At 39.0% G+C, this 25,869-nt stretch overlaps 1 protein-coding gene across 4 annotated transcripts in view; it reads right to left on the bottom strand.

Annotated features, from left to right (window-relative positions):
* Positions 1 to 12,869: 12,869 nt before the first annotated feature.
* LOC136878294 (uncharacterized) overlaps positions 12,870 to 25,869 on the bottom strand; it is an 85,990-nt gene continuing 72,990 nt past the window's right edge. For all 4 annotated transcript variants that reach the window (XM_067152073.1, XM_068225469.1, XM_067152075.1 and 1 more), the window contains exon 5: positions 12,870 to 13,244. In XM_067152073.1, coding sequence (XP_067008174.1) covers positions 13,005 to 13,244 — 240 coding nt within the window. In that variant the 3' untranslated portion in view covers positions 12,870 to 13,004. The remainder of the gene's footprint in view (positions 13,245 to 25,869) is intronic.

The raw sequence follows: 25,869 nt of genomic DNA, 5'->3' as shown, positions 1-25,869 counted from the left end.
TGTTAAAATTAAGCAGGGAAGAATTAGGTGGGCTGGTCATGTTTAGAAAATGACAGAAACAAGTACTCTCAAAAAAGACTTTATAGGAAGTCCGGAAGGAAGAAGGAGGAGAAGAAGGCCCAGGAAGAGATGGACTGATGATGTTGAGGACAACCTTAGAAATATGGGAGTTAAATGCTGGTGAAGGAAAGCCAGAGGATCGGAACGAATGGAGGCAGGCGATTAAGGAGGCCAAGGACCTACATGGACTGTAGTGCCGACCAGTAAGTAAGTAAGTAAGTAAGTAAGTAAGTAAGTAAGTAAGTAAGTAAGTAATAGTCCTACTTATAAAACATTACTTTCCATCACATTTCTTTTTTCTATGATAAAGACAGCTTTGTGATCACAAATATAATCTATCACTTCAGTTCCTCAACAGAGCTCATCTGGTTCGTCAGCACCATGTCTAGAATATTTTTCCCGATATTTGGTTCCATCACTTCCTGATACCAAATTGAGTGGCTGCATGTGTTAATGAGCTATAGCTGTGGTGCCAAGGTCTGCATCCAGGAGACACATGGCTGTTCTAAGAAAGGTTTTCTGTGGTTTAAAATTTTCACTTCCAGGAAAATGCCGGGACAGTTTCTATTCATAGGACACAGCTGATTCCTTCACCTCCTTCCCTAGTTTCATTCGCCATCATTTACTTCACCTTCATTTGCTCGTCAACTAATGCTAGCATCAGGAAAGGTATCTGGCCATAACATATGCCATATAATTTCATCTCCCCTCACCCCGACAATGTGTCAGAAATCAGGATGAAGGGGTAGACATACATGCATCTAAATTTTATAAATGTGTTGAGAACCCCTTAATAATAATAATAATAATAATAATAATAATAATAATAATAATAATAATAATAATAATAATAATAACAATTTTTTTTTTTTTTTTTTTACGAGGGAAGTGTGGGAAATCTTTCATTAGACACTTGTGAGGGTCCACACTCCACAAGCGTGTGAGATTCCTACTCACTAAAACCCACACACCCTTTTCCCACGACGTATATCTTCGCCCCGGAACCGCTCTCGGATTACTTCAGGGCGGTTTCGTGCTAATTTCTCAGGTTTCTTCTTCCTTATTTCTCCTTACTGCCATTCATGAGCATTCATATCTCTCTTTTTCTGATGCAGGATGCCTTCTACATATACTGCTATCTGATCCCAAGATTCTTGGTTTCGTAGCATCGCCTGCACAATAGTTTCTGGCGTCAACTCTCCTTGCTCAGTATATAAACATCTTCTCTGAGTTGACCAATGACAGCATACAAAAAATGTGTGAAATACATCGTCTATATCATTGCAATAAATACACGTCAAGTCGCTCGCTCTACCTACCCTATGTAGAAATTTCCGGAAGTATCCGTGACACGTCAATAGTTGCGTAATGTAAAAGTTAACCTCGCCATGAGCTCGGGCAACCCAATCAGCTAGGCGTGGTATCAGCCGCTTAGTCCATTTTCCTCGAGGATCTTCCTCCCATCTTTGCTGCCACTGCTCCATTCGTTGCCTATAAGCTAGCTCTTTAGCGCGCTTCCTTCCAAGCTCTCCTTCAGTTCGCCAGACTTCCTGTCTCTCTAAGGCAAGTACATCAACCGGTGCTACCGCTGCTATCGTAAGGACCGCAGGTTCGGATACTGTGCGATATGCACTTGTAATACGCAAAGCTGATCTCCGCTGTACCGCAGCTATTTTTCAAACTTCAGAGATTCAGCCCCAACTTCGGCACCATATACAAGTGTCGAATGAACTATCGACATCAGAAGTCGTCGTTTGCTAGACTTCGGACCTTTAACGTTACTCATTAATCTACTCAGCGCAATCGTTGTTTTCACCGCCTTATCTGTCACCCGTTTGATATGATCCCAAAAAGAAAGTTTGGTATCAAGTGTCACTCCGAGATACTTTATACTTCTAGACGTTTCGATTTCTGTTTGTCCAATATACATTGGAATGATGGTCGTGATCCTTTTTCTTGTCAAGAGAACAATCTCTGTTTTATGATCTCCAAGCTGTAATCTGTGATTCACCATCCAATCTTTCACCCGTCGCATTACTTGATTTAGCTTAAACTGAGCCAACTCCAAATTTCGAGCAACTATCAAAACAGCGATATCATCAGCATAGTCCACTAGCATTGTGTCTTCCGGCATCTCTAACCTTAACAATCCATCATACACTATGTTCCACAGATTTGGGCCAAGGATGGACCCTGTGCTGCACCAGCAGTGAGCCGTTTCACTCTCTGCCCATCTTCTGTGTGATATACTAAGAGTACGATCTTTCAAATTATTTCTCATTATGTGCATGAGATACTCCAGTAGTTTGAAAGTATTTTGAAGCGCTTCCAATATGTCATTCCAACTGATCGAGTTGAAAGCATTCTTAACATCAAGGGTCACAAGGAGTGTCACTTTTCAAGAGTGATGATTACCCATTTGTGCCCTTCTAGCTGTATTCAACACTTCCCATACTGCATCGATTGTCGAATGCCCTCCTCGAAAACCATGTTGACAATCAGAGAGGTCCCCAGCTAGTTAAACTGCTGAAAGTATTCTTGGCTGCAAAAGTTTCTCTAATCCTTTACCAGCAGTATCCAGCATACATAAAGGCCTATAGCCCCCAGATTTTCCTTTGCTTATTAAAACTAGCCGAGCTGTTTTCCAGTGAACACTGAACACCCCTGATAGCAGGCAGCTATTGTACATTTTCAGCAGTAGTTGTGGACAGAAATCTGCTATCAGCTTTAATATCTCTGCTGGAATACTATCTGGTCCTGGGCCTTTTTATTTCTACGGGACCTAATTGCTCTCGTCAATTCTTCTCGTGTAAAAAGTGGCACATCATCTATGAAGTCATCATCATCATCAGCAGACCTCTCAGGATGATCTGGGAATAATGTATCCACAATATCCTTCATTGCATTTGAGTCCATGATCAGGTTCGAGAAACTTCCAAGTTTCTTCATAACGATCTTGTATCCTAAACCTCATGGATCGTCATCCACTTCTTTAGCCATTTTCCACCATTTGTCGACTTTACTCTTTTTGATAGCATTTCTCAATTCTTTCTTCGCCGACTTATACTCAGCTGTGAGTGAGGTGTCTTCTTGGCTGACTCGTGCTCTCTGTGCCTTCCGTCTAAGTTGCAGACAACGTCTTCTCTGATCAGCAATATCTTTGGTCCACCAGTACGCTGAATGCTTCTTGTTTCGTGATGTTTTACGAGTCATGGAAAGATCACATGCTCTCCGAATAAGCTCCATAGTGAGCTCAACACATTTCTCAGCGGCTTCTTTCCTTTTATAACAACATATTTGTTCTGTACTATCCATTTTATTTCTTAGGAAAGCAAGAAATTTTTCTTTGTCCATACTTTCTATATTCCACTGCGTTGGTTCATACGATGTAATATTAATCTGTGAAGTTTCAGGAAGAATACAAAAAGTAATGTACTGGTGATCACTTCCCGTGTATTCTTCAATCACCCACCAGTCATTGATATTCGACACAATGTCCTCAGATACAAAAGTCACGTCCAGTATGGTTCCTCTACAGCCCGGTCGTCAAAAAGTTGGCACATTTCCAATATTAGTGACCGTCAAACCCAGCCTAGCGGCCATCTCCATAGTTCGGCGCCAGTGGCGTGCGGTGGTTTTGAAACGTGGTATGCTGTCCAAAGTAGGACGTACTAATTACCGGACGTTGGAAGTACAATTTAACGTACATCATTATACAAAGGAATGTAACCAAGCTGTAACCATATAGACTTACATATGTGTAATCTCATGAAAATTTAAGGACTTCTAACCAGAGCGTATTGTATCATGTCAAATCCTTGGCTTTTCAGGAAACACAAAATAACTAGTGACATCACATCTACAGATTTAAAAAATCGAATATATTTTTTAAAGCTGCAATTAACTTATTGAGATGTATAGAAATAGTTTATTTATTCCCAATGACAGTGCATAATCCGTAAAAAAGGAAGACAAATGTGTCATTATTGCGTTTTTGTCTAAAAATTGTTATTTTAATAAGTTTCCTACATGAAAGTGCATAGATTAGTAGAAATCACGTCTATTTCATGTATCCCCCATCACTATTCAGTTAAAAACTCTTTGATCTCTTATGCATGTAACAGAAAACTCTCTGTCCTGTTACACTTTCAACCTTCAGCATAGAAGCCAACTTGAAATACCTCTGACACTATTGCAACAGTATCATGCATATTACATTGTACACATAGGCCTATCAAAAAATGATAGTAACTTATTTGCTACGTTCTTGTGAGAAGTTCTTCTATTGTCCACTGTATGGTCTACTACTAACAAAACTATGCCTTAAGTTCCTCCACAACATTTTAGGTTGCTTTTAGTCTACTTGAAGGTGAAATCTAGTCGTCTCTCTTGTTTTGTGAATGTTGTGTTGACATTATCATAAAATGTGTCTGTGCTTTTCAGTTGGTGCAGAACTGCCTTTTCTATGGACAGAACTGCCAAGCCTGAAAGCCGCTCTTGACTCTGTGTTGACCTCTGATAAGTCTTAATCCTCCTGAGAGCTGAAAATGATCTTTCAACTGACGCTGTTGTGCTTGGAACAGTTACTATAAGTACACCCAATTTATACACTTCAGGCAGGGCTGTATCTAATGGTTTGCTTTTCAGAGAACACACTAACTGATGAGGGTGTTGACCATAAAATTCATCAAACGAATACAGCACGAGTTCATTCTTCAATCGGATAAAATCAAACAAGTCTTTATAGGACAGTTTAAGATTTTCAAAAGTGGAATTAGGAAAAGTAGCTTTGCACGCGTCATACTTCAGAGGATCCAACAAGGAAGTAAACTGTAATTGGTTTAATGACCCAAATCTTTTGTTTAATTGTACAATAATGTTGTCAAAAATAGAGTGGTAAAGGCATTTCCTTGATATTATTGTATATTCTTCCCGACATTGTCGTTTAGTTGGTAGAGAGTCTTCGACACCACAATAGACCAGAGTCTCGGCTCAAATTACGTCGCACTTATTCCTGAGGTTTTGTATCTCTCTTTTGATTTCCTGAACTTTCTGGGAGCAATATAGGACGTCTAAATGCTTGGATTGAAGGATATTGAAAAGGAAATTAGTGAAGGTAAAAATGTTGTTAAAAATCAGTACCAAAAAGGAAGTTTCAGTGCTGGTTAGAAATTTCATGAAACCTTGTGCCACTACTACTGTTTTACTGTCCCAGTTTGAGCTTTCATCTAAAACATTCTGAAAGAATTCAAGGGATGAAGTGCGATGTTCTTTCACTGTGTAAACAAGACGAGATGAAAAATTCCACAGTGTTGGAGCATTTCTAGGCATCCTTTTTGCGGTAAATTCTTTCAGTCCATGAGATCGTTTAGAGGACTTGTGAAAAAATTATCCTAATCCAGTTAAGGTTTGAAAAAATATTCTACATTCCTTGATACAGGAAACTGACTGTGACAAAATCAGATTAAGCTTGTGACTGAAACAATGGATGGATAAATATGGCCTTCGGAAAGAGTTCTTTTTTTGTATTTTGGTTCTTAGTCCACTTGTGTGGCCGGCCATCACAGCTGCTCCGTCGAACGTTTGTGCAACCAACCTGTAGTTTAAGTCAAACTCAGTAACGATGTTTTTCACATGTTCAAGCAAACGACTGGCTGTTCGATCTGCGCTAACATCAGTAAAAAAAAAAAAAAAAAAGAACCTTTCGTGAACTTTACCACCTTCAGAATCAACGTATCTCAGAGTAGTTGATAGTTGAGACAAATTCATAATGTCTGAAGTCTTGTCAAGAAGAAGGGCAACAAAAATAGCGTGTTTTATTTCTGACTTCACTTTTCCCAAAACTACATCACTGACTGCCCTTATTAAGTCATTTTGTATCCTGTTTGAAGTTCCGCGAAACATGGTCGATGTTTCTAGATGTGTATTTAACGTCGCATCGTAAGTGGCGAGTAAGTTCAATGCACCCAAGTAAGCACCCCTGTTCAAAGAACCTTCACCCTCAGAATGTCCTCGGAATGGTAATTCGTGAGTAGCTAAAAAAACACACAACATCAATCAATCACTTGATCACCGCTCTGTTTTTCCGAACGGTCTCATTATATTGTACAGTGCTTGCAAGCAACTGAACATCAAACTGAATATCAATTCTAGATTTTCCAAACGTTCTCAGCCGTAATAGTGCAGAAATGTGTGACTGCGATTTCTCATGCTTTTGAATGGCATTGTGCAAGTTACTCAGATTATCATAACCAGTGTCAGACCAAACAGTTCGGTCTCTTCTAAAGAGTAAGCATGGCCAGCAAAACAGTTTATTAAATTTGGAACTTCCAGCAATCCATTCTGTTTTAATGTACTGTGAAGTTTGGAAATGACGAACGTACTCTTGACTTTTATTTCTATGCGTCCCTTTAAGGTTGGGCATATCTGGAGAAGGTTTTCCAGATGCAGCGTTGAGTTGTCAGCTTACCAAGCTCACTTACTGGCACGATTACTACGCATGCATCACCTTGAGCTCAACGCTGGGCGAGCCAAGTGGTAGGTGTGTCGCGTACCCTCGCTAATGCAGAAATTCGTACTGCAGAATACACTTGCTACAGCAACTGCTTTCATTAAAAAAATAGTATTCCCAACTGACAAGATAAAACTAATTGTTGCACTTTACAGTTGCATTACTGTTTACTTTGCTTCTCAGGTCCAACGGGTAAGCCCGGCTTAGTCTGCATACCTACAATGCACGCAACTGTTCGGCGCCCTCTAGACTCATACTGTGGCATACCCCATTCTAGTGCTTGGGCACTGAAATCACCAGCCACGATTAAACCGTTGTCAAAACCTTGTAAACCGGGCGAGTTGGCCGTGCGCGTAGAGGCGCGCGGCTGTGAGCTTGCATCCGGGAGATAGTAGGTTCGAATCCCACTATCGGCAGCCCTGAAAATGGTTTTCCGTGGTTTCCCATTTTCACACCAGGCAAATGCTGGGGCTGTACCTTAATTAAGGCCACGGCCGCTTCCTTCCAACTCCTAGGCCTTTCCTATCCCATCGTCGCCATAAGACCTATCTGTGTCGGTGCGACGTAAAGCCCCTAGCAATAAAATAATAAAACCTTGTAATACGTCCTCTAGGCCGTCCAGCTTAGCCTGAAATTCAAATACTGACTCATTTGGCGTAAAGTAACAGCTCACTAAAGTATATCTACCAGTGCAGACCCAAACAAAACTGTCTCTGCATCCTTGGTTTGATACTGGGCATCTACCCAAATCTGGTATCCAAACTGCAGCTGTCCCACAATTATCCACAAACCATCCTGGCTGGTCTCTGTCTTGTAAAGGTTCACTGAGAAGAAATACGTCTACTCCTATCTCATAGGTCATCTGTGTCAAAAGATCATTGGCAGTTCTACTCCTGTGCATATTTGCCTGAATAACCTTCATCATTTACTGCTAGTTTTAGCCTTTTCGAGAGCTTCACGAAATGCTGTGCAGGCTTTTGAGCCAAGTACATGACTTCGATTAGCTTCGTCAACGTTAATGTCTGTGCAAATTATGCATCTCAGATTTGCTTTGCAACCTACCGCCCTATGCCCGGCTTCTCCGCACTTAAAACAAATTTTACTTCTATCTGCACCTTTGCAGTTTCGTGCATGGTGTCCATACGAAAGACATCAAAAGCAGCGAGATACCACGATCCTTTTTCGGATTCTACAATCCAACCATCCTATTTTAATTTTACCCATATCTAAAAGTTTCTGGGCCTCCTTATCTTCTATCTCAATGATAGCAAGTTTTTGCCCTCTGCTGTTCGGATTATTAATTGAGACTTTCAGTTCTCCTTCGAAATTCTGAAGATCCTGTCTTACAGCTTCCTCTACATCTAAAGCAGTGGTGATACTGTCCATGTCCCGAATTTCCAAGGTAGTGCAGAGAGTTAAAGTCTTCACATCGCCATCCGTTCCAAGGACATCCCTTAAAGATTTATTAAAATTGTCCCTGTTCTCGTTTTGTGTGTCTTTATTAAAAGCGAGAAGAATCGCCCCGGTCTGAGTTTTACGAATAGATCGAATACTCACACCGCTGTCTTCGGTTTTATGTTACTCCGAATACTCTTCAAAACATCTAAAATAGTCTTGCCATTTGTTGGTTTGATAAGGACAGCATCAGAACGATCCCTTGATTTTAAATGGGTCCGTTTATCTTGTTTTTTCCCACTATAAATGTCCTCCATTCTGTCAGAATCTACCTTATCTGTTAAAGGTTGGATATCTTTATCCTCCTTCATTTCCTTCTTCTTGTTTTTTTTCTTATAGGAAATCTCGACCCATTTCTCCTTATCTTTCTCCTCCCCGTTCGTCACTAACGGTGTCGTAGGCAATTCATTTATCTCTACGGTTGTTTGTTCCCATTTTAGATTTTCCCTAGCTCTCTTCCAGGATGTCCTGCATGCTGCCCCAGTATCGAGAGCTTCCTCCAATTTTCGCAATCCATTCTGGATTTCCAACTTAAGGTTCTTAAGCGGAATAGCTAGAATGCTTTTCACCAATGCCCTAGCGATCTCAAGATGTTCCTCCTCTTTACGCTGTTCCTCCATTATTATTTCCTCACTCCTCCCATTAGGTACTTGCGTCACATCCTGTGTCCCAATACTGGCACATTCAAGTACATTTGCACTCCTATTCTGACACGAAAGAGAGAGCTCTACCGAATCTCTCTGAACTTCTGCCTCCATCATCATGCAAGAAAGGAATATAACTGGCCGTGACTGAGCCGCGGCGGCAAAGAATCCTTTCTTTGATGTTGTATATTCCTTGAAAGCAACTTATAACCTAAATCCTGAATGATGAAACACTTATCTACAATTAATTTGTCTACAAGTCAACGAAATAATTTGATGAAGTTGTAAAACAATACTACAGGTACTAGAAGAATATTCTAGCTCAACTTCTAGAGACGCATATGATTAATTACTTACAAATTCAACATAAGAAGTACACACACATATTCACCCATCTTTCCATCACGCAACAATCCCCAATAATAATAATAATAATAATAATAATAATAATAATAATAATAATAATAATAATAATAATAATAATAACAATAATAATATGGCCTCAGCTGCTTTGGTACAGACCTTCTGAAGTGATGCCAGCTAGGCAGCCACCTACAAATGTCAACATTCCGCTTGTGCTGCTATCTAGCAATGAAAGGAGAATTCTATTGGAATGGATACTATAGCTGAGTTAATTTAATTTGAGAGCACCACCAGAGAAGTTTAACACTCCAACAACAACATAGAGTGCCAAGATTTTTGACCGCCTTTTAACAATTGACTACCACAGCCGGGATAGAACCTGCGAACTTAGCATCATGTGTATGACACATTACCACTGATCCACTGAGGCAGTTACTCCTAAATAACTTTAAGCAACTGATCCAATTCCAACTTATCACTGAATAACTGAACATCTATTGTAGCATTAGAATAATTGTAAGTTAAAAAAAAACATTATGTTAAAAAGAGTGCTGATGGTTGTATTATTATTATTGAAATCAAACGACTTTAACAGCATATCCAACCAGCCTTTCTACTGTTCACTTCATCTGGGATCCATTTTATCTTGACGACACATCTATGTGGATTAGTATGTTTTAAGTAAGCTTTAATCAATGATGATGGATTTTAGTGTTCAAAAACGAGTTTTGAAGTGAATACTTCTGTGCTGATACAACTGTTGGATATTAATAATAATAACAACAACAACAACATCCACTTGTAGGCAACAACATCCAGTATTTCAGTTTATAGATTATTACACTAACATCAATATCAAAAAATAGACAAATTTTTCTTTTACCCTGTCCAGGCTTTGTAAATTTTGAATTGTTTATAAAATTTTGAGGAAAATTTATGTAACATCATCATCATCATCATCATCATCACTATCATCATGTTCATCAATGTTTGTCCAGCCTAGCAGCTGGGTCTGCTATATCCCTCTGCTTTCTCCATTTCATTCTGTTAATCCCCCTTGGGTTCCTTTCTGATGACTTTCATCATTTATCTCATCTTTGCAACTGTTTGCCTCTGCTTGCAGCATATGTTCTAACCACTGTAGTCGACTTTCAATACATTTTCTCCATGCGGTCTTTCATCCAGTGATCACTGGTAATGCCAGTTGTTGTTCGTCAATTTATTCTCGCTACATTAATTTTTGAGTTTACCTTTTTGTTAAACTGGCTTTACCAATGCCGGCCCCGTAGTGTAGGGGTAGCGTGCCTGCCTCTCACCCGGAGGCCCCGGGTTCGATTCCCGGCCAGGTCAGGGATTTTTACCTGCACCTGCGGGCTGGTTCGAGGTCCACTCAGCCTACGTGATTAGAATTGAGGAGCTATCTGACGGTGAGATAGCGGTCCCGGTCTAGAAAGCCAAGAATAACGGCCGAGAGGATTCGTCGTGCTGACCACACGGCACCTCGTAATCTGCAGGCCTTCGGGCTGAGCAGCGGTCGCTTGGTAGGCCAAGGCTCTTCAAGGGCTGTAGTGCCATGGTTTTTTTTTTTTTTTTTTGGCTTTCACCAATAATTACAGTTCCAAAAAATCTCTTTTCTTATTGCAACAACTGATTGTGCCTTTTTAGAGATTTGTTTGTTTGTTTGTTTCGTAGCACATCATCAACTGAAAAATAATAGATCATGATATCAACTGAAAGATTTGTAATGCCTAATATAGTTTTTAACTAAATATATTCTGAATACTTCTTTTCTATACACACTTCAGGGGCATGTTGGAATAATACTTCACTTCCAGCACTAGAACATCTACTATGCTCCTAGACCAGAATAATAATGATAATAATAGAAAAAATCATCTAGTAGAAACAGTAAATCAACATGTTATCAATTCCTTAGAAATGAAACGCATGCACTCATGCAGGTAAAAAAATATGCTCTAAAATGGAACTAAAACTATGGGGCAGGGGGAGGGTAGAGAAATCATCATTACAGTATTTGATACTACTTCTTCAGTGGGAAATATGTTTACACTTCTCACAACAATTGTAGGCTGCCAAGAGGATAAAGAGTAGGCCCTACCATGATCCCAGATATTTCTAGGGTTACTGGAGTCACATGGCTTTTTTTTAGTTTTGGCTGGGTTTTATGGTCAGATGCCCTTCCTGACATCACACAATTTTTCAGGTGAAAATTCCAACCTGGAATCAAACCTTTTCCATTTAGGTGGAAAGGAGCTAACTCACTACGTTATCACTATCCCTTTTTCTCCTTCAAATGCCTTGTCTTCAATGGATGTAGGCACTCATCTTGTCCCATAACACTTTGTAGGTAGATACTAATTAGATCAGCCAATGTCAGATCGGACCATTGGCATATGTTCTTCAGCCATGAAGTTCCAGATCCTCTTTTGCCTTTCAATAATCAGTTTGAGATGCTATTTCTCATTTCATGTTATATGGATGAAATATGCTATTTTCCTTTAAAAAAAAAAAAATTTAAAAATCATAGCTTCCTTTTTTTTATTCAAGCGAAGCTTTGTTGTTTCATTTGAGACCTAGTGTATCCATGATCCAGTAAATCCATACCTCATATACATATACATCTATTCTTCTCTTTGTCTCTTCAGTAAGCGCCTATGCTTCCACTGTGTAACAGAGGACTGAAAACACATAAAATCTCAAAATTCTAGTTCTGAGGAGGAGGATATTTATTTTGCTGGATCCCAATTATTATTGAGTGTGCATCCCAAGAATGAAATTTTTTTTTTTTCTGCTAGGGGCTTTACGTCGCACCGACACAGATAGGTCTTATGGCGACGATGGGATAGGAAAGGCCTAGGAGTTGGAAGGAAGCGGCCGTGGCCTTAATTAAGGTACAGCCTGGTGTGAAAATGGGAAACCACGGAAAACCATTTTCAGGGCTGCCGAAATGAAATAATTGATAAGCCAACTTGACAGTATCATCTGCATATCTGAGGTTGTTAATATTATGTCCATTGATTATGATGCCATCCTCTAAGCTATCAAATTCTTCTTTGAAGACTGCTGAGAGTATAAACAAAGGAGACAGTACACATCTTTACTGTACGGTACTCCTTCCTGAATACTGAACTCCTCTGACAGTAGGTTTTCAATCTGCACAGTTGCCTCCTGATCCTGGTCGATTCTGGAGATAATTTGAATACAGAATATTAGAGATTTCCATGAGCTTTCTATGTTTTACTCTATCAAAGCTTTTACAAAATCTACAAAGTATGCAAAATATATCATACCTCATATCCCTAAACCACTGAACCACAACTTGTAAAGACTAGGGCTTATGTCCCCTTTGATCTAAATTTTTAAAAAAATACAAAAATAGGGAATGTTTGTAGGCAGTTAGTTTAGGGCCATAGGTGTGGTTCCTGAATGTAACTACTGACACTTTTAATGTGGCAGTCAGAGTGGTGATGAGGAGGTCTTTATTTAAGACAAACCTTTGGATAAATTTCACAGAAACTGGAAGTATAGTTGCTGGAGTACCAGTATTGATAATGAGGTCAGTGATTGGAAATAATATATCTTCTTGCCCTGTAAGTTCAGTACGAGATGGTGCAAATGCTGATGAGATAATTTAAATTAAGATTTCATTCTGAATCTTCAGTAACACTGGTATAATCCAACAAGCTATATGCTGTACCTTTAAATATACCATAATCCCCAACATATACCTTTCCAATTTCATTCAAAAGAACTTTAATGGTTCTTTTACCATGTCCTTTGGAGTGAACTGTAATGACGGAAAGGATTTATACAAATAAATTAACTAATTCCATTTTTACTTATAAAACACTCAATAATGTCATAACATAGTTCAACTACAAAATCAACTTCTTTGTTCAATAAATAAACAGTTTACTAAAAGCTGGTAACAGGTCTCTAAAACACTGTTGTTAATACAGTGCTCTATGTTGCTGTTCATACTCGTGTTCCTGTCTTATCAGTTCATTCTGTATCTTGAAGTGAGCTTTGGCTTCATAATACGTGACAGTCATTGCTACAATAGCTTGAAGCACACACATTCCAAACAGAGTGTTACCAATTGGACGAGTAAATTTCATCCATAACTGAAGAGCAGCCTTCGGGTTGTGGAGCAGAGAAGGAACTTTATATGTATAGTAGCGTGTGGCAAACTGAAAAGAAAAAGAAATCCAAAACATAATGACTTTGTATACGGTCGTGGTAGTGAAATAATTAAAATCATATAGGATATCATTGCTACCAGTCAGTCAATCAGAACGTTCATACATAAAACAAGTGTGAAAACATAGAAGAGTGTTCATCATGGCTAAGTTAAAAAAAAACAACACAATCATGTTGCCAGAGGTTAAAAACATAAGGTACAACACAGAGCTGGCAGTGTAATAAACAAACTCATTGCTACCAGTCAATTAATAAGAATGTTCGTACATTACAAACAATGATGATTATATTCTTTTGAATGAAGAAATAATTATCTTAGAAGTGTATAGACATGTCTGCTACAATATGTGATTTCTCTTGCCCGACTCACGTACACACTCTGTATTGTACTTTTTGTTTTTAACCTCTGTTCAACACGATTGTGTGTTTTTCTCTTAGCCATGATGAAAATTCTATGTTTTTTTTTCAGACTATTTTTAGGCCTATTTGATTTTCTAAATGTAAATGTTGATTCTTAGGGTACCACATATTTTAAGGACAATAAGTTCGGGGCCTTGACCTAACATTAGGCTAAGATTTATTTCGGCTGATGATGCTTACGACAGTTCAGCTAAACATGTCCCATCTTACAACGCCTGTTGTAATGTTTATATCCTAAATATAAGGAAAGATAAGTATTGGAAGGTGGTGTAAACTATTCTTCTTCTTCTTTGTTTTTTCCGACTGTTTTAATCAGGTTTATTTGTTGTTTATATTTACGTTTAGTGATTATTTTATTGATGACTCTAAGGCTAAAGCCATTGAACAAGGCTTCTTTACGAATATAAGCAAGCTCTTTATTCCTCTCTTTTCCAGTCATTGGGATTTCAAAGGCTCTATTGACAAACCTATGATATGTGGATTTCTTGTCCGAATCAGGATGTAGAGAACTATTTTTAATTGTAGTTGGCGTAAATGTAGGTTTCCTGTGTATTCCAAACTGAAATGCTTTGCTGTCCAAGTTGTTTTAATGTCCAAAAAGTTAAGCACACCTTCTTCTTATTATTATTCTTCCACCGTGAACTTTATATTTGGTTCCAGAGTGTTCAGGATCCCAATGACTGAAAAAGAGAGGAATAAAGAGCTTGCTTATATTCGTAAACAAGCCTTGTTCAATGGCTTTAGCCTTAGAGTCATCAATAAAATAATCACTAAACGTAAATATAAACAACAAATAAACCTGATAGAACAGTCGGACAAAGCAAAGAAGTACGTAAAGTTCACGTACAATAATCCAAAAATTTACGCACCCACAAATCCATTCAAGAAACATAATATCAAAATAGCTTTTTCAACAAACAACAATAATAAACATAGATTTTACAACTATAACACAGTTAACAAACATAAAGAGAAAGAATATCAGGAGTCAGGTATATATTAGCTAACATGCAACCAATGTAGGAGCTCGTACATGGAACAGTCAGGGAGGAACTTTTTAATAAGATATCATGAACATAAAAAAAAGAGCGATTGGTGTATCCAAGACTACAAGATCAAGACTCGTCTACCTCCTAGCGTGAGAATCCTTTCTCATTGAAGACTTCAGAACACATCTGACTCTACACAAGACCAGAGCATCAGAAAATCTCCTAGGAACACTCAGCAAAAAAAGAGAAGACATTCCTTCAGAATTCTCTGGAACTGGGGCCATGATAGACCGGACATGGACAACATTCAACTTCGAGATGAGGCACATATTCACAAGACTGGCAGTACATGGTTACCACCATCTAATTTGTACCAACACCTCATACCATGAACCGACAGAGACATGTAAGTGCAAACTATGTGGATACATGTGTGAACATTACAACGTAGAACTCTGCATCAAAAGAACAAAAACTATTAAAGAATATGCAATCCAAGACGCAAGCGCGCGAGTGCAGTGTATATAAATGTATTATTTTTCTCTCTTTCTGTATGGCTATTTGGCTGCAATAAATATATTATTATCATGAACGTGTTAATGCTGTTTCAGATAAGGATAAAAGTTTCCACCTGTTCAATACAATAAAATAGTGAAATAATTAAATAATTAAAATATCACATATTTATTATCTATCATTTAGGGGCCGGTTTCGGTTAATGCTGAAAAACACAGGAGATTCTCCGCAATGGGGGCTCACATGAAAGAACGGGACACAAATTCACTGACATTAAACAAGACCTTGAAAATATCAGAAGGGTAAATAAAGGAAAACTCATGAACAATCAGGAAAATAACCATATCCTTCTGGATAAATCAGAAAATAAGGACCGGAATTTAAACGACATGAATGAACAAGGAAACCCCCTTTACGAACACAAAGTTAGATACAAGGAACTATTAAATAGAAAACAAACATATTCAGCAAACAAAACCAGCAAGTATGACATCATGATGTCACAACTAAAAACCCCCTCCCCCTGAGAAACAGCTAATGACGACACGCCCTTGCCTCCCCTTCCCCCACCGGAACACGCTAGCAAGCAGGCATTGGCACACCGCTACTTCACCAGGTCGAGGACGGTAGACAGACCAACAGCCAGGACAGCAAGAGTACCAAGTATCGGTAAGTTAAGAATAGAAATTCTAAGTTCCCATGGAGGGAATTAGATTATTTTCCACCAATAGAGCATATCAAAAATTAGATGGATGGCTTTTCCGGCGTTTGCTCTATTAACCAGCGTTTCGTCTTAGGTCTGACACTAGACTCTTCAGAGTGGGATGTGTCAGACCCTACCCACTGACGCTGGGGTGTATGCAGGTGAACTTATCAGAAGCTTATTTATGAAGCACAGTCTGATAACTGCATATGGGAGATAAAACTCCACAATGGAACCAATGCCCGCCTAGCTATTCCAAATGGAAATTCTAAGTTCCCATGGAGGGAATTAGATTATTTTCCACCAATAGAGCATATCAAAAATCAGATCAAAAATTAGATGGATGGCTTTTCCGGCGTTTGCTCTATTAACCAGCGTTTCGTCTTAGGTCTGACACTAGACTCTTCAGAGTGGGATGTGTCAGACCCTACCCACTGACGCTGGGGTGTATGCAGGTGAACTTATCAGAAGCTTATTTATGAAGCACAGTCTGATAACTGCATACGCGAGATAAAACTCCACAATGGAACCAATGCCCGCCTAGCTATTCCAAATGGAAATCCTAAGTTCCCATGGAGGGAATTAGATTATTTTCCACCAATAGAGCATATCAAAAATCAGATCAAAAATTAGATGGATGGCTTTTCCAGCGTTTGCTCTATTAACCAGCGTTTCGTCTTAGGTCTGACACTAGAATCTTCAGAGTGGGATGTGTCAGACCCTACCCACTGATGCTGGGGTGTATGCAGGTGAACTTATCAGAAGCTTATTTATGAAGCACAGTCTGCTAACTGCATACGGGAGATAAAACTCCACAATGGAACCAATGCCCGCCTAGCTATTCCAAATGGAAATTCTAAGTTCCCATGGAGGGAATTAGATTATTTTCCACCAATAGAGCATATCAAAAATCAGATCAAAAATTAGATGGATGGCTTTTCCGGCGTTTGCTCTATTAACCAGCGTTTCGTCTTAGGTCTGACACTAGACTCTTCAGAGTGGGATGTGTCAGACCCTACCCACTGACGCTGGGGTGTATGCAGGTGAACTTATCAGAAGCTTATTTATGAAGCACAGTCTGATAACTGCATACGGGAGATAAAACGCCGGAAAAGCCATCCATCTAATTTTTGATCTGATTTTTGATATGCTCTATTGGTGGAAAATAATCTAATTCCCTCCATGGGAACTTAGAATTTCCATTTGGAATAGCTAGGCGGGCATTGGTTCCATTGTGGAGTTTTATCTCCCGTATGCAGTTATCAGACTGTGCTTCATAAATAAGCTTCTGATAAGTTCACCTGCATACACCCCAGCGTCAGTGGGTAGGGTCTGACACATCCCACTCTGAAGAGTCTAGTGTCAGACCTAAGACGAAACGCTGGTTAATAGAGCAAACGCCGGAAAAGCCATCCATCTAATTTTTGATTTGATTTTTGATATGCTCTATTGGTGGAAAATAATCTAATTCCCTCCATGGGAACTTAGAATTTCCATTTGGAATAGCTAGGCGGGCATTGGTTCCATTGTGGAGTTTTATCTCCCGTATGCAGTTAGCAGACTGTGCTTCATAAATAAGCTTCTGATAAGTTCACCTGCATACACCCCAGCGTCAGTGGGTAGGGTCTGACACATCCCACTCTGAAGAGTCTAGTGTCAGACCTAAGACGAAACGCTGGTTAATAGAGCAAACGCCGGAAAAGCCATCCATCTAATTTTTGATCTGAAAGTTAAGAATATTCCTAACTTCCCCAACTTCTTAACATGAGTCAACATGTAATATTCAAATCAAAAATACACTTAATGACATTCGCGTATTTTCTGCCAGTTACATAGTGTGTGCAAGCTACCCATTTAGACGAATTTGAACACAATGAAACTCCCAACACAACAGTGTATCTTTCGAAGGCATGATAAACAACCTAGTTTACAAACCTTTAGAACAAGTACTAAAGGAACTTCAAAAGAAGTTTTATACCTGGTGATAAGAAGCTGCACACTCAAAGGAAAACAACGTCCAACACACTGCAACTATACTCAATGAAAAGTGGGCCAATATTTTTAAGCATATTTACATACTCTATAACACATTTTAAACCATTTTAACTCTCAATAAGTACTTTTAATATGTTAGATACTAACAAGGGAACATAGGCAATGGTTAAGTTGCCGATCGTGATGAAACTTGGAAAACACATTGAGGTACACGTAAAAACAATGTCGGTATCAATTTTGGGTGCCAACATTCATTAGGGCATTAACTAGGGGGCCTAAAATTAGTGACATTTCAAATTCCACGTGATCAACGATGAATACCTGCTGGCCAATGCTAAGCCGGCACACTGCAGTGCCTGGAGACACGCCTCTGCACCTCCTCCCCTACACACCTCCGCCCCTCCTTCTGGTTCACCACCGCACGTTTCCTTTCTCCCCGCGCCAGCTGTCATCTTAGCTCTCGAAGGGAACCGGTGCTACACTTTGCGTACTCTATCAGCCTTCCTCATGTCTCTCCTTTGTAATTTCCACATTGTATTAGTTTACGTTTTCTGAAAAGTTTATGAAAGCATTTGCACCGGGCAAGTTGGCCATGCGGTTAGAGGCATGCGGCTGTGAGCTTGCATCTGGCAGATAGTGAGTTCGAATCCCACTGTCGGCAGCCCTGAAGATGGTTTTCCGTGGTTTCCCATTTTCACACCTGGCAAATGCTGGGGTTGTACCTTATTTAAGGCCACGGCCGCTTCCTTCCAACTCTTAGGCCTTTCCTATCCCATCATCGCCATAAGCCCTATGTGTGTCGGTGCGACGTAAAGCAATTAGCCTGTTGTTAATTGTGTTTTGTTTCGATTTTCTTTTCACTATTTTTTAATGTTACGAATATACCAAGGATTGTTTTTGTTTACTATCAGTTATTGACGGGGAGTTTGCCCGATGTAATGTATACGGAATCATTTATTGTGTTGCCTTGTAATTGTTTGTTGTTGTACCAGTTTGTACAATAGCCATTTAACTTTTTGTGTAACTGCCATTATACCCAGAAGACTGTAGCGTGATACTTTAATATTGGTACTTGTTGAATACATAGACCTTTGTCAGCTATAACCCAAAAGTACCGGTACAGTAAGACTACAGGTCTGCCTGTGATTACTGTATATCTACTGTATATATAAATGCATATCTTTTTTATTTTTCAAGGCGTTTCTTATTACGTCAAACTTTACTACATTCCATGTCATACTCATATCAAAGTTGCCTATGCATTAAATTTATTTATATTCGACAACCATTGCTGCAATTGAAATGTGTTGTGCCTGTCACTGCCAAACATAAATAAATCGTTCAGTACAAGCACAAACAAAAACATTCTACCTATAGGCCTATTCCTTACACCAGAGTACGCAATACGGAAAATGCCAGTAGTTTCAAACTCGGAGTTTGTTGTTGTTGTCGTCCGCGATGTCGTTTTGTTATGACACAACTGATAGCGTACACAAAATGGGTGAGGGGAAGGGGACATAAAAAGAAGATCTGGATCTATAACCAGGTTTTGATATCCCGAGGTACCGAATCTTATTACATTTATTGAGGTCCTCCACCCGGGCGCGTAATTTCTTTACATAAAAAGATATTTAACTAACAACCACAAACGAACATAGAAGAGAGAGGTGTTGCCACCAACAGCTTCTAAATTCAAACTCAAGACTGCAGTTTATTATATTAAAATTTACTGGAGTACATCACAGTTGGATGATAACACAAAAATTTTTTCATGACAACAGTCCATACCAATATGACACATATCAGCCTCAGAACATTCTCGAAGATTACCTCACACAGCTAAACCAACATGACATAGAAGCAAAGGAACCACACAGAAGATAGAAGAATGGAATCTAAGCAACATGAACTTAAATTTTAATAAGTGTCTAACCTATACATACCAAATTTTAATGTGTTAAAACTTTTTAAGTGTTCTATATTGTGGCCCATATGTTTTAATGTGTTCTGTATACTTATGTTCTAACTTATTGCAACTTTTTACCTTTGACCACAGATATTTTAACTTCATGCTACTGTATTGCATTTCCAACCCCCATTAGACATCCAGATGTCTAACATAATAGCAACTTGTGATTTTGTCTAATGGCTGGAAACTAATCATGTACTAGCTGATGATGGCCGTTAAGCGCCGAAACCGATACTAGTGTAATCTATTTACAACAAATTGTGTATTGATTGGTGGAAAAACACATTTCTTGTCTATACACGGTGGTACTTAACTCGGAGTTGTACCCACGAATGTGACAACTCACTGGAATTAGCAGGAATGAAAATATAACATTTGAATAAAATATGGGTATATTAGTTTAGGTTATTTATTACCATTATGTGTGAAACGGAACGTTATTTAAAGGATTTCTATAATTATAGTACAAAAAGAAATAAAGTATAGAGCCGGTCCCGTTCAACACCTAAGCAGCCGGCAAGTGCAGGTAGAAGGGAAACGTGCGATGGCGAACCAGTTGGAGTGGGGAGGGGAGGAGGTGCAGAGGCGTGTCTCCAGGCACTGCAGTGTGCCGGCTTAGCATTGGCCAGCAGGTATTCATCGCTGATTGCGTGGAATTTGAAATGTTGCAACTTTTAGGCCCCGTAGTTAATGCCCTAATGAATGTTGGCACCCAAAATTGATGCCGACATTGTTTTTACGCGTACCTCAATGCGTTTTCCAAGTTTCATCACGATTGGCGACTTAACCATTGCCGATGTTCCCTTGTAAGTATCGTTAAGCAACCACCTTCACCTCTGCACAATCCACACACACATTACATTCCTTCCTTCCTTCCTTCCTTCCTTCCTCAATTAGTCTACAAGTTTTTAGTTTCCCATGGGATACTTTTTAAGATTGACTAAACAACACACATGTGCTTACTTTTAATGTATTATCACCTAAGTTTTTGTTCGTACAGCTGATGATGACTGCCAAGCAATTGAACCATGTACTGTATTTGTTAATTTTCTTATAGATTTAGCAAAGGCAAAGAATAAAAAGTATCGATTAGGTGGAAAAACATTATTGTGATTATTAGAAGCTGTGTGTGTCAACACGGTGAATACAGCACAATAATTTAGCTGAAAGTAACATATTTTTCTTTAAAAAGGTACAGAAAACATGGAAGTGAGAGGTTCATAGTAATTTTTCCTTGGAACTGGTGATTTTCTAACAAATTTTATCTCATGTCAATTTCAGCTGTTGAAACATTCTAATTTTCTCAATATCGCTGTGAAAGACAGATGGCCATAAGGGTTTTATACATAGAAGAATTCCAAAAACAGTACTATGAATAAGTGAGTAATTAATGAGAGCTTGAGAAAGGAATATTGTACAGTTCTGGGAAACATACTTGGATGCTCATATTGGAAAGAAATAAACAAACAAGAGATGGGTGTAGAAGAACTGGGATATATGAGGAGAGAGCCTATCTATTTGAAGATGGCAGTATGTGAAGACTGCCCTTGTCCTTTTGTTTTTATATTTGTCCTTGTCTCCTCTTTCTGTGCACCCTCTTCCCACACTGACTTGTCACTGTGTTTGTCCTATTATATGTTCCTTTCCTTGTTCCTCTCTCTATACCTAATGAATTGATTTGATACTTGAATGCTGGTAATGTAAGTCACAAACAAATGATGAATAAGTTGTACCGTATATCGTAAAGCAGAAACTTGAATACAAACACATCAGGATAATGTGAGAAGAAAGAGGAACAGAAAGGAGAGATAAGGGCAAGTATGAAAACAGAAAAAGACAAGAACAACCTCTCATCAATTCCAGTTCAGCTACTTCCATTTCTTTCCAGCCTTGACACGTTTGTTTCTGCTTTCCAGCTTCATAAGGAGTATGTACAGGCATGAAACATTCACTGAGGGACAATTTTTACTATTTTAGGACAAGTAAACCCCTAAAATACTATTCTTTTGCTGGTATATCAACGTGCTGTAATATCATGGAATAGATTTTCATTTTTATGATGTACTATGCAGCTCTGTTCCACTGTTGTTGTCTTCAATTCCAATCTGTTTGAAGAAGGCAGTGTATAAAGATGTTGAGAATGTGAGATTGTCTATGTCCTCTGGTGAGTTTTCTTTCTGTTTCTCCCTCTTCACATACTGATCTGTCATTGTGCTTCTGCTTTTCCTGTTAGGTGTTTCCTTTGATGTTCCGATCATTCTGTGTATGTATCAATGTAGTGAGTCTTATCACGCATGTGTAGAGTATAAGACAGTCATTCAATACAGTGATGGACAGGTTACCAAATACAGATTAACTCTCATAGATGCATTCAATTGCAGTACAGAAATTGGTGTTTGAAGGGGCCACATTGTGGGTCCAAAATAGAGCAGTTAGTTGTACTGTGCAGTTGCCAGGCAAGTCAAGAATAGTGATGTCACAGTGACCTGATGTTGAACCCAATGGGTACATCGGGGCATCCATACAGTATACGATGTGAAGGTGCCAAGCAATGTAAACAGATAACACCATGGAAGGATCCATGTATCACGTGTCAGATATTGCACAGCTCAATGACATCTGGGCCTGCCATTCAGACATAGCTGGTGGACTTTCTAAGCACCCTGTAGCAGAGATGGCTGCATTTAGAGTGGTGCCATGCTGGGAGATTTAGATGAATTGTGAGTAGCACTGCATCATGTTAAGCGATGAATCTCTTTTCTGCACAGCTATAAATTACCATCGTGTGAGAGTATGGCAACAATGAAGGGAAAAGATACATCCTGCCAGTGTTGTGCAGAGATACGCAGGCAGCACTCCTGATAATATTGTCCGGGAAGCAATAGAGTATGACTACAGCAAGATATAGCAGATATTTTAGATTCAGCAGGTCAAATGGACTGTATCGCTACTGGCCTATCCAAGGCTACTGAAAGGGTAGATCATGGAAAATCACTGATGAAAACGAGGGAGAGGAGGTTCCCACAGGGCAGTATTATAGGACCTTCATGTTTTCTTATATATATAAACAATACGAGTAAAGAACTGGAATCACAGATAAGGCTATTTGCAGATAATGTTTATAGAGTAGTAAATACCGTAAGTTACAGGATTGTGAGCAACTATAAAAATACCTAGACAATGTTGTGAGATGGACAGTGGAGAATGGTATGATTGTAAATGGGATGAAAAGTCAGGTTGTAAGTTTCACCAAGAGGAAAAGTCCTCTCAGTTTTAATTACTGTGTTGATAAGGATTACTGTAAGTACCTAGGTATTAATATAAAGAAATGATGTTCACTGGGATAATCACATTAATGAGGTTAAAGAGAAAGGTTACAGATCTCTTCACATGGTTATGAGAGTATTTAGAGGTTGTAGTAAGAATGTAAAGTGGAGAGCCTGTAAGTCTCTGTTAAGACCCCACTCAGAATATGGTTCCGGTGTAAGGGACTCACATTAGGACTATTTGATATGAAAAGTGAGAAAGATCCAAAAGAAAGCAGCACAATTTGTTCCGGGTGATTTCCATCAAAGGAGTAGTTTTACAAACATGTTGCAAGCTTTGGGCTGGGAAGGTCTGGGAGTAAGGAGACGAGATACTCCATTACATGATACGTTCCGAGCAGTCAGCAGAAAAATAGCGTGAAATGACATTAGTAGATGAAAAACTTGAGTGGAGCTATTAAAAGTAGGAAAGTTCATAATATGAAGATCAAGTTGGAATTCAAGAGGACAAATTGGGGCAAATATCCATTTACAGGACGAGGAGTAAGGGACTGGAATAATTTATCACGGGAAATGTTCAATAAGTTTCCAAGTTCCTTGAAAACATTTTAAAAAACAACCTAGGTACACAAGTGATTGGGAATCTTCCACCTAGGCGACAGCCCTAAATGCAGATCATTGATGACTGACTGACTGATTCAGGTCATCTCCGGTAGTGATTTGGTGGACCTTAAATGCACTGCAGTATTTCAGTGATATCTAACATCTTCCTAAATATTGCTATCACATATCTCCAAGAATTGGAATCCAGTATATGCTGGGCAATGTTGGCAAATTCAGAGTCAGTGGCTATCGTCCAAACACTGCCTGTACAGAGGAATTCTGCTAATGTAGAGCAAGTAGAAGTCACTATTGTTGAGGTGATATGCATCATTACAGGGTGCCTAAAATTAACCTACACTGAACAACTACATATACCACATATATCCTTTGATATAAGAAGACATGTAGCAGCCACAGTCGAATGCCTGATACAGATATCTGACCTACCCCATCCCCAGATGCAACCAACCAAATTAAGGTAAAGGAAAAGATTTATCCAGTCAACTTAAATAACAGATATCAGTTTGTCTCAATTAAAAATAGGTATTCCACTTTGAAGAAAGTTACAACTGGTGTGCCACAAGGCTCTGTCCTCGGTCCATTTTTATTCATTCTGGCAGTCAATGATTTACCGCAAAATGTCACAGCTCATGCTCTTACATCCTATGCGGATGATACAATGTTAATTACAAAACACCAGTGCATCTCAGGTTTGCATCAGATGTCGCAGGAAGCTCTTGCAACTGCAATGCATTTGTTTTCATCCAATAGGCTGTTGTGCAATGAGGATAAAACTCAATTTCTCACACTAGGATTATCCAAAGATATTGAAAGTCAGTCAGTCAAACTTTTGGGTTTTTATATTGATACCAAATTGAACTGGGGAACAGACACTGATCATATTAGTAAAAAAATATCACGAGTGGCCTATTTGATGTGGAAATTGAGGGATTTAGTAAGCAGTGACTATTTTGGTCTCTTCCAGTCACACATTACTTATGGACTGTTATTATGGGGGCATTCTCCTTAAATATATAATATTCTTCTAATACAGAAAAAGGTTGTCCAAACAATATGTAGGGCTGGTGTAACTGACCATTGTCAATCTCTCTTCATTAAGCTCAAAATACTGACAATTATAAATTTTTATATATATATCTTTGACATATGTTAAAAACAACATAAATTAATTCAGTGCTAGGGAAAACATTCACCTTCATGATACTCTGGGTAAAGCAGACATTGACATCCCAATTCACACACACTCTCTCTCTCTCTCTCTCTCTCTCTCTCTCTCTCTGTACCGGTTACGACCTGCACATAAGTATTTTTTGAGCATAAGTTACGTTTATTTACCACGCGTAATGTTCCGAGAGCGCCTGGTTTGTTTACCAGCAGCGAGGACCAGCTAGCGAGTGTATGACGACTGTGAGCTGTGACGTAGCCACAGGGGCTAGCTAGACCGCCCGCTCGTCTCAACATGTGTTACCAGCCTTGACTGATATTTTCTGGATTCCACGTCAGTTGTTCTAGAGAGTTCGATGGAGAAAATTTTGAAATTTCTATAATAATGATGCTAGCGAGTCGAGCGATGTGTCATCTTGTTTGGGATTGCCTAAACGTCCCAATGCTCGAGTTTCAAGCAAATCCATCGAGGGATTCGGGAGATATTCAATCAAACCGTATTATGACGTAGACGTCCCGAATCGAATAAAAGGAGGACCTACTGTAGCCTAATCACACAGTCTCAGCTGAGTAGTCAGCGGGGACACTCTTACTGCTACTATCATCGTGGAACTCTGTCATTCTACAAGTGTGGGAAGACGATTCTTCCAAGTACTATAAAGTGGACTCATAAGACTACGAGTGTTGTAGAAAAAATATATTCAAACTTCCAAGTGAATGGACTTGTGTTTTTCATTCGAGTTTAGGCAAAGACTTGCACCTTCGCCAGTAATGAACTTTGAGTTTAACTATAATTTCACAAGAAGGGACTTGTATTTTTCGTTGCCAAAAGTTATTCAGGGACGAGGATTTTCCTAGTGATGAACTCTAAAATTATTAATACCACTCATATCGTTTTAGGAGTGTTGGAAGTCTTGATGTACAATTATCAAGAACTCTGCTTATAAGTTGATCATCCAAGGTTTTCAT

Source organism: Anabrus simplex, chromosome 1 (genome assembly GCF_040414725.1).
Source record: "Anabrus simplex isolate iqAnaSimp1 chromosome 1, ASM4041472v1, whole genome shotgun sequence".
Lineage (NCBI taxonomy): Eukaryota > Metazoa > Arthropoda > Insecta > Orthoptera > Tettigoniidae > Anabrus > Anabrus simplex.
The sequence above is the reverse complement of the archived record's forward strand: the minus strand, read 5'-3'. Positions and strand labels throughout refer to the sequence as shown.